The sequence below is a fragment of the Oncorhynchus tshawytscha genome, linkage group LG05 (genome assembly GCF_018296145.1).
Source record: "Oncorhynchus tshawytscha isolate Ot180627B linkage group LG05, Otsh_v2.0, whole genome shotgun sequence".
Classification (NCBI taxonomy): Eukaryota; Metazoa; Chordata; class Actinopteri; order Salmoniformes; family Salmonidae; genus Oncorhynchus; species Oncorhynchus tshawytscha.
Window position 1 is genome coordinate 54,972,109 of NC_056433.1, and position 10,535 is coordinate 54,982,643.

A 10,535-nucleotide genomic window follows, 5' to 3' on the forward strand; every position below is an offset into this window, starting at 1 on the left:
GACGTAGTGCTATGTGATTATGTTGTTGATATTTCATATCCTCCATGAACAATTTGAATGTCTGGAAGAAAGTGGAAATATATGTTTTAAATTCACATGGTGTAAGAATGGCTTAAAGAACGTCTTAAATCTTAATGGGACGACAAGTCATTGCATTATTGATCGTGCATACTGTAGATGCGATACATGTATGTGCACTGACATAAAACCCACAGTCATCTCCATTATATTTACCATGAACACACTTTATTCATCATGTTGAGGTTATGTATTATTTCATTGAAAACATACAGATAAAAAGGAACCGTTACAGTTATCACATTCTACATGGCGCTGTAACCTTCACTTGAACCAGGACTGATATCGAAGGGCTTTTAGATATATCCATCTTGTTTCTTTCCTTAACTTAAATCATGAGATTAATATCCTAACATTCTATTCGACACTTAAATAGAAACACAAAAATCACAAGTGTACATTAGTTTCCTGCCATACTGAGATGGGTGGTTTCATTGAATGTGGTGTAGCGTACTAGCATGCACAGTGAGTAGGCAAAAGGAAAATGTACTTCACTGGACATCAACATCACCGAGGAGAGAACAGAAATCTCATTGAGTGTGTTACTCGATAACGAAGGTCTATTCTAAAAGCCTTGCATTGAGCATCCCATTGGTCTTCCCTATCATTGTGCCTGTGTAGCATACAAAAACGTCTACTATTAGAAAGCGCATGGTACATTTAAGAGCTAATAAGACTAACCCTTAAGGAGATATAGTAATAATAGAGTAATATTAGTCTTCCTGTATGTCTCTGGGAAAGGGGGGTACATTGTTGTATTACAGTTGTAGCAATAAGATAGATTTGGATAGATGAGTATTTACGTGGGACTTCACTGACACCAGTAAACTGGTACCTTATGCTATTGGTTCTGAATAAATACACAAAGTCATGAATAAATACATACAATAATTCTCATTCTGAGTGGGCGGGACAATTCCAGTTTAATTCAGCACCAAGTACTATTTTTATTTTGTTCACACACACACACATGCACACGCCGTGCGCACTCTCACTCACACAAACACACACACACACACACAGTTAGCTGAGGGTGTCAGTCAACATAATTTGAGCACAATTCCTTTATTTGCCAAATGTCAGAATTCAATTAAATGGGGCGTTTCATCTGATCTGAGAATTCTCTGTAAGATCTACAGAGATCTATAATTTATGGAGTGTATTTGCTTCTTTTAGGTGATATTTCCTTCACACAGCTGATATCGGTGATGATCAAAGGTGAAACGTGGTAGCCGTTGTCTCCTGCAGCGTTCACAACATAGTTTTCAAAGCATTTTAAACATCTCCATACCTTTTCTCTATCTGCAAGTCACAAATTAATTCCAAGAGGATGTAAGAGAATTTTTATTCATCTTCAATTTGAATCCCTGGGTGTGTCCTTTCTTTTATATCCCTTGACATCAAACACCTGGAAAGCTTTCAGAGCACATGTTCTCCTTGACTTCCTCACAGGCAGATCTAAGTAGTTACATTTAATAGTTACAATGTCCATTAAATAAGCCTTAAGCAACTGCATTGTCAAATACAAAATGATAGGTACAAGAGAAGGTGGTGACAACTACATCTCCACACTCTTGGTGAGATTTATCAACGGACACTAGGGATCTAGAAAACTGGTATTGTATGCAGAGATAAGCACAACCGGCTAAGATCTGATGGTCAGACTTGTTATAGAAACTAGAATTCAGACGGGACAAATATGTTTTGCAGGGATTGTGCCATGTGTGTATAAAAAATCTGGTGTGTGTGTTGGTGTGTTTCTGTTCCCCTCTTTTACTGAGGGAGGTTTTTACGAAATGGTTACCCTAGAAACCAGAGAGCCGATCCCTTTGGTCCCCTAAAGAGATGTCTTGTTGAGGTCAACCTTGACTGGCAGTGGTCCAGCTTCCTCGCTCTCCTCTGGTTGGTCGATGGCTACAGCAATCACAGGGGTCAGGTAGTAGGGGTTGACCTTCTGGACGTCATCCAGAAACTCATTGTCTCCGTTGATGCTCAGCTGGGAAAGGAATCAGTTATTCATTCAAATCGATAGAAATGTTCCCATTGTCTCTAGGCCTAATTCATTTCAGGCAAACACATGTTAAAGCTGGAATCAGTATTGGTGAAACTGCCACATCCATTTGCGATATTACAATAACAAAGAAATTCCTTAAAACAATGCAGAATGTTTGTTTCCCTAGGACATCTTGCACACCATTGCAGGCACGATAGAAGGGCAGAGTATGAATTGCAATTTTTTTCATCACGTTGCTGGATGCTACTCTCCTCCATTTCATAAACAAAACAAAAACAAATGCAAAATGCAGATTCTAGCTTTCAGGTAACACTTCAGTGAGTTAACAATTCATCTAACACAGGGGAAATGAAGTTACACAGAGGGTTAGCTGTTTTTCATTTAAAAGACAGAGCCAATATAATTCAGGTTTTTCGTGATACTGTTCTGGTGCTGTGTTGTCCTGTGTTGTGATGTGCTGTGTTTACCTCTGTTTTGATGTGCTGTTCTGGTGCTGTGTTTACCTCTGTATCGATGTGTTGCTCTGGTGCTGTGTTTACCTCTGTTTTGATGTGCTGTTCAGGTGCAGTGACCAGGCTGGCACAGCTGAGCCATAACATCACCATGATGGACAGGAAGAGACAGGCAGCCAGGATCCAACGAGGCAGTCCAGAGCGCCTGAGAGAAAGGGAAGGTCCTACAACTCAGAAGACCTCTAAATCAGAGGGAACAAAATGGGTTGATTTGGGCAGATGACTGTTGTTGTTCAATATTTCCTCACCTTGACATGCAACCCAGGAAGTCATGCTCAGCGGTGGGGTCCTCTGTATGTTGTTGGACTGCTGGGTGCTTCCCCTTGCCTCCGGCCTTGGCTGCTCCCTTCTCCCCATGTCCTTTCACACCTGCACAGAGGTGAACACTTATGAGCAACAGACTTTGTGAGGAAGTGTAACAAATGTAACCTAATTTCATCCCTCTAGAGATCAATAAAGCATATTCAATTCAATGCAATCCTCCTTTAACCTGTTAGTGATCCCTTCGCGCGCCAATCCCTTTAGCGGGATCGAATTGACAACATCCAGTGAAATTGCAGAGCGTCAAATTCAAACTACAGAAATATCAATATTCAACATTCACAAAAATATAAGTGTGATAGAGCAAAATAAAGCTTAACTTCTTGTTAATCCAGCCGCTGTGTCAGATATAAAAAAGGTTTTACGGCGAAAGCAGACCACGCGATTATCTGAGGACAGCGCCCCGCATACGAACACATTAAAATAATTTTCAACCAGGCAGGTGCGACACAAAAGTCAGAAATAACGATATAATAAACGCCTTACCTTTGAAGATCTTCTTCTTTTTGCAATCTCAAATGTCTCAGTGACACAATGAATGGTCGTTTTGTTCGATAAATTCCTTCTTTATATCCCCAAAATGTCCATTTATTTGGCGCATTTGATTCAAAAATACACCGGTTCCAACTCGCCCAACATGACTACAAAGTATCTAAAAAGTTACCTGTAAACTTGGTCCAAACATTTCAAACAACGTTCCTAATACAACCTCAGGTATCCTAAAACGTAAATAATCGCTACAATTTAAAACGGGATAAACTGTTTCCAATACCGGATAAAAACAACGTGAAGCACGTTCCAGTTCACTCACACCAAACAGTAGAGTCCACCTGGAGTGACACTTAGAAAGAACAGCCATACTTCTTAATTTCTCAAAAGAAAAACATCAACCAATTTCTAAAGACTGTTGACATCTAGTGGAAGCCATAGGAACTGCAACCAGGTTCCTATTAAATAGGGCTTCCCATAGAAACCCTTAGGGAAATACTATGACCTCAATTTCTTGTTCTGTTGTACTATGACCTCAAATCAGTTCTGTTATATAATTTTAACAGTTTTAGAAACTTTAGAGTGTTTTCTATCCAAATAATTTCCTAGCTTCTGGGCCTGAGTAACAGGCAGTTCACTTTGGGCACGCTTTTCATCCAGACTTGAAAATACTGCCCCCTATCCCTAAGACGTTTTAATGCACTGTATACTATATATCCTACAGGTCTTATTATGATTTGTACATTATGGGTCTCGATGTGTGACAGAGCTGCATGCCACAACACTGCAGGCGGTTGGTGTCTCACCATGGGGTCTCTGTGTGTGGGAGTGGACCTGTGGCCAGGGTTTGTCTGCCACATTGGAGCGGGGAGCCTGCAGCTCCGGCAGAGTGTACTCAATCTCTGGTTGGCTCTGGTAGGAACAACAAACAAAGTCCATTCAGGCACTAGTAATTACACACAGTAATTCACTGAAAAAGTGGCAGAAAAATGTCTGTTTTACACATTGAGGTTAGACCATAATGAAGTCTGGACTAAGAATACTCAATGAACAGCGAAACACGACAGGGAGAAATACACACAACTGCAGATTTAGATGTAGAGGATACTGCCACATGTACTCAAACAAAGAGAGGACTCACTGATTATAGGAGAACATTGCATTTTCACAAAATGTGTGCTGCTTGCAAGCCAGGCACTGTGTACCTCAGCCATCTGTGAAATTGAGCCAGATAGACTTCCAAACTACCAAACAGTACAAAACAGTACTTCCAAACTACCAAACAGTACAAAAATAAAACCACTTAATCACACCTTATAATGGCTGTTCAGGTGGCACTGAGCCCTCCTGAGGTATAGATTGTATAGAGCAGATTGTATGGATTGTTCTTTGGCACACAGGTGGAGTTTTAAATCAGCATTTCTTTCTCTCTAACTTCATTAAAGGACCCCCTGCTTGCCCATTGCTGAGTCTGTCCTGGTTGGCTGCTCAAGAGCCCCCCAATTCATTCTCTCTGAGGGGAGTGAAAAGGCCACTTGACTGAAGAAAGTGTCTCTGAAAAGAGGCCTTTAAAAACAGCAATTGTGCACTACAGTATGTGAGCGAACCTAAATCACTTAGAGTGAAGACAGGGTTAATCCCTATGTCTATACACACACATATTCAAGTAGGCGTGCAAACACACACACAAGCACACTCGCACGTACACATGCGCACGCACACACAGGCGTGCAAACACACACACAAGCACACTCGCACGTACACATGCGAGCGCGCACACACACACACACACACACACACACACACACACACACACACACACACACACACACACACACACACACACACACACACACACACACACACACACACACACACACATTGACCCAGCTCTGTCAGCAGAGGCATCATTGTGCCTTTCATTATGGAGACTGTGTTTCTGGCTCCCCCTGGAGAACTCATTAAAATAGGATTTTGGTTCCCCTCTACTGAACCTTTCCCAACAACAAGACATGAAGACAGAGAGAGTCATTTTTTAAAGAAAAAATAATAATCTTGACACACAGGTCCATGTATGCATGCGTAGTTATGACAACTGAAAATAAAACGTATCAATCGGCATTTGAATAGTCTATGGGTCAACGAATGTGAGATAAACAAAGAGAAAAGGAAATAAATTGGTCAGATATAGTCATTTAACTGAGATGACCTATGTGGAAGAGAATAAGGCTTGGTCTAACAAAAGGTCATAGATATTCAGACAAACTATTGTTATTTTCAAAGTCATTTCACAACCAGTTTTAGCGATAGCAAGGATTTTACGGAGCGCATTGGATCCAGGTGTAATATTGGGGGGAAAGGCAATGGGAAGAGAAGAGTGAACATTTGAGTATGTTAGTAGTTATTGGCTGCAGACTGGAAATCTTTCCATCAGTAAGAGTAGTCCTTCTGATGTACATCTGTCATGCATTATTGTCCCAGAATGCCAAAGGTGCTCTGGCTATAGAGGCACAAAGACCAACAGGAAGGAGGGATCCTTTTCCAAAGTAACAACCTCCCTTCCCTTATTTGGTATTTTTGGGTAATTTGGGCTCAGTTTCTTCTTGGGGGGGGGGGGTTATAGAAGTAGTATCTATGTATGTCCCTATTTCCTTCAAGGGGACCCTGCATCATGTGAATGTTGGACGCGGAAGGAATTGAAACAAAACCCCTTTTCCAAACAAGCGTTATCCCCCCAATCAGTGATGAGAGGGCCCTGTCGGCTGTGTTTACTCCCTCTAAGCCCGGAGGAAACAGCTTGATTCTCGCTGATTACCTGGGAGGAGCACTCCTGAATCACTGGGAGGCTAGGATGGCATGAATAAGTGTGATTAAGAAGGAGGCTGCCACTTAACCCATGTCAAATATGGGTAGGAGAGGGATGGATGTTCCCCGAGCTGGAGCTCAGCCCATTGTCTGAGAGACAGCTAAAGGGAGCTGAGGAAGGGAGAATCTGCCACTTGTGGGACTGAGACTCAAACCGTCTCCCTCAGACACAGGTGGCTTGCCTGGAGCAATCAGAGAAGCTGCTTTGATCACAGTTGCATCCAAACACACAAACTTTTGGAAAAATGTTGTGGGTAACCCACATTGATATAGAACCCAGATGGTTTATGTGCATCACGTTAGCCCTCTAAATGTAACGGACCTGGTATCAATCTTCAGTGACTCAAGACCACATTAGACCTGTGAGCTAAAGCCTCAATAGCTCTTGGAAATAGAGTCTCAGTTCTTTTGAAAGTAGTTTTGGGAATCACCTCTGCACATCACATAGCAAAATACACCTACGTCTATTGGCTCCTTAGTGAATTAAAAGTCTTATTTGTTCAAATGACTGATTAACTGAAGGAGAGCGCAAGTAATTCCACTGTGAACTGATTCAAATATAAATCACTTGGCCCAAATAAACTTGTCATACTGAACACTGCATGGAGACCAAGTGCCATTCATTCCACAAGTTGGCTCTCTCACTAACTCTTGAAAACTCATATGAACTTGTTAATACATTTATTTTTGTCTGATTCCCTTCAGCTCCAGTAGTGCACTGTGTTGCCTTTGAATGGCCCTTTTTGAGAACTTACTAAAACTGCTACATAATGTGGACAAACTGCTAGCACAGTGGGTCACCTAACCATTTCCTGTTTGTTTTGTATCACGCCTAAGGCTACAAGTCACCAAGGTCCTCCTAGTGAGTCCATACAGCCTGTCATCCTACCCAGCCCTCTGCTCTGCAGAACCCACTCATTCTGAATGTCTGCAGTTGTGATTTGTATTGCAGCGGTGTCTTCTCTTCTCTTTCAGCTGTCCCTCAGCCTCAGTGCTTTTCTGTTGTTTCTTTGCCCCCAGTCAATTTGTCAAGAGGGTGGCAGCCAGCCAGTTGCCCACTAAACACAGGCCTGCTAGCCAGCTCAGAGCCTGTGGAGCCTGCTCTCACCTCTGCTAGCATGTCACGTCCATAAAACAAAAGCATCCATCCATCACCCCTAAGGCTAAAGAAAGAAATGGCATGAAGACTGTTGTTTTCATAATTTCATGTTGTCTCACCACGTGTCTTTTCATTACTAGATTTACAGATCTCGGTTGTCCTTCTCTATAGATTCAGCCAGCCTGTCTTGAATTAGCCGTCACTTATCTAGTAAATCATATACAGTACTGATCCCACGCCCTTTTCACCCTTATGTTTGAGTTGAGTTCACCTCTGTTGCCCCCAAGGTTTGAATTACAGCTGTACCCCCAATAGTCACTGTGTAACTTGAGTCCTGACAGTGTCTCACCTGGAAGACCACCACCTTGCCGTCGTCGGCCTGCAGGTAGAAGGTCCAGGTAGAGGAGATGAAGCTCTGAGCAGAGCTGACGATGTCGTTAAACCAGCTGGACACGGTGTCCATGACAGAGGGGGGCTTGGGACGGTGGGCCATGGCTTTCAGCTGCAGGGAACAACAGGTTGAACTGTCTGAGTTAGGTGCCATTATTTCATCTGGCAAAAAAGTAATGGTGTGTGTGTGTTGCTGTGCAAGACTGTGTGTGTGTGTGTGTGTGTGTGTGTGTGTGTGTGTGTGGCCTACTGAATGGCTACTGAATGACCATGCTAACCTTCCTCCTCTTGATCTCAGGTTCGGAGGGCTGGCTGGCACAGCCGGTGCTGCAGGCCTCCTGCTCCAGCAGTTTGCTGTATGCTTCCTGGCATGCTACAGAGAGAAGGGGGGGTAGAAGAGAGAGGGGGAGAAATATAAGGGAGGGGGAGAGAGAAGAGGGAGAGATAGAAAAAGACAAAGAAGTTAAGGAGAAAATACACAGCATGTATTAGTCATGGCGTCCCTATTCACCCCTCCCTGCGGTCATCAATATCAGAACATTTGAGCATCTACTGTGGGGACCAGGGAGAACAGCAGATCACAGGATTGATTTTCAATAAACAAGTCACCAGTGAACAGCTTCAATTGAGCCACACACACACACAGGGTTCCATTAATGTCATGTTGGCCCTGGTACAGGCACATGATAGGACAATAGGTTGAATCAAGTGCTTTCTGCTTTCTGCCTTGAAGCATAGCTTGGGGTTTTTTGGTTTTGTTTACCTCCTTGACACTCCTCCCTGCTGGTGTTGAAGCCAGCATTGCCATTCACAAACTGACATATGGAGTAGAGACGACAACCACGGTGACAGGCATTCAGTATGGAGTCCTTCAGGAGGGAGAAAAACATAGGAGCTAATTATAACTATTCAAACAAAGAAGATATCCTCAAAGAGAATGAGATATTGTCCCGGATTTGTGTGTGATTAATTAGATAGGCAATTAGGTATGCCTATACCACAGAGGTATTTCAATTGGATAATGTTACAGACTAAATATTTTAAATTAGGTGAGGAATTATTGATCTTAGAGGTACACATGGAAAATACTGCAAATGTCGTGCCAGGGAATGTTGTGATGAGTGAAGAAAAACAATCACTTGGTCACAGTTTCCGCCAAGCCTGGTTCTATTACAGAAGAACCAAACAGCGCCCCCAAGCGACTGACACAGGAACGTGAGTGACAAAGTGATCCCCCTGTCCGACCATTAACGGATTACAGGCGTATTACAGTGTCATACGTGTCATCCTTTCGATTTACTGCGTTTTTCCCTGTTCGTTGTGGGTATAGCGGGGCTTTATTCTGACCCAGGATGCACGGTTCCTTTTTATAAGGAACTATTTGCTTACTACACAGTGGCAATTATAGTCCCATGAATAAAATAAACGGAACATTGTTCAAGCACTGACTATTTGTCACTAAGGTGTTGTTCAAATAATACGCGCACATCAAAGGCATACATTAGGGCCTATAAACTGGTGCAGTGTTTTGAAAACAGGTGATTCCGCATAGTTCACTGTGATCCATTTTGCTGCTCTGCTCCGCACTCCCCTGCATGATGTCTGAACCACACCTGAGCTGAGCCGAAACGATGATGTGTAGTTGGGTAAATAATAGCCTAGCTGAGGGAGTTACCGTTATTGGCTATAGACACTAATCATCCATTAGCCATCTTACAGGTTATAAGGATTTGTCAAATTGTACATTATTTAAAATGATTCAAACATGGATATTGTAATGAATTAGATATTACTTACATATCCTGCATATTGCTGTTCATCGACAAAATAATTAGAAATGGCAATAGGCTCTATTGGAGAATGCCATGCTTGGTCTGGTGCCCTCACAACAATTTTACGACTGGGTTTTATATGAACATACATAAGTTATGTAATTAATGTGTAAATCAATCCAGAGGAAGCAGGGGGAGTAGGCTGTATGGCTATAATGGAGGATCAGAGCTGTGGAAAGAATAACAATTAGATGCGTCATAAAATGATATTTTCGGCCAAATCGTGCATGATAATGTCCACTTAGTGCAGAAATTAAGTAAGGTAGCGTAGCATAGCCTACAGTTGATACGATTTATGATAACCATGCCATTTAGTAAAAATGTGGGCCTTCGTTACGCATTGGCCATGCTACATTTACACAACAGATTTCCAGCACTTAACGACTAAAGGGAAGTCTATCGGTTATCGATATACCGTATTCAATTTCGGATACAGTCGTCGAAACATAAGAACTTATTATAGCAGCGATTCAAGCACGAAAACAGACTTTTCGGCACATTGATATGTAGCCGAATATATACTGCTATTCTGCTATTCCTCAATGAGGTCTATATCGTTTCCAAGTATCACTTACTTTAGCTGGACTTTTGTTTTTGATGGTGATCTGGCATTGCTTTTTGCAGTAACTGATGTCGCCTAGTTGGTTGTCAAATAGATCAGAAGACGCAGCCGCCAGCCCCGCCAGAAGCAGCCAGACGACAGCGGAGACAACGCACACCCTGCCGCCGAACTGAAGCATTTCCAAGACGGATTTGATCACCACAGTCTGGACGAGCACTGGCACTTTTAGTGGGCTCTGGGCTTCTCTGATGGATGTTGCTTCAATCCGATTGCTATCTGCTTCGGTAATCTTGTGCTATGGTTTCGTGGTGTCGTCACTCCAAACATCATCGCTCACACGCTGCTGTGCGCCCCCTCTCGTGCGGTCTTCACT

At 42.6% G+C, this 10,535-nt stretch overlaps 1 protein-coding gene across 2 annotated transcripts; it reads right to left on the reverse strand.

Moving 5' to 3' along the window:
- Positions 1–224: 224 nt before the first annotated feature.
- On the reverse strand, positions 225–10,535 carry LOC112250877 (transmembrane protein 59). Of its 2 annotated transcripts, none has more exons than XM_024421387.2 (8): positions 10,176–10,535; positions 8,532–8,637; positions 8,047–8,141; positions 7,728–7,880; positions 4,221–4,326; positions 2,853–2,973; positions 2,560–2,749; positions 225–2,074 (listed from the first exon to the last, which is right to left on the reverse strand). In XM_024421387.2, the coding sequence occupies exons 1-8, from the start codon at positions 10,338–10,340 to the stop codon at positions 1,916–1,918; spliced, it is 1,095 nt and encodes a 364-aa protein (XP_024277155.1). In that variant the 5' UTR covers positions 10,341–10,535; the 3' UTR covers positions 225–1,915. The 2 variants fall into 2 exon arrangements, with proteins under 2 accessions (XP_024277155.1, XP_024277156.1); XM_024421388.2 differs by having other exon boundaries at positions 2,632–2,749; positions 10,176–10,532.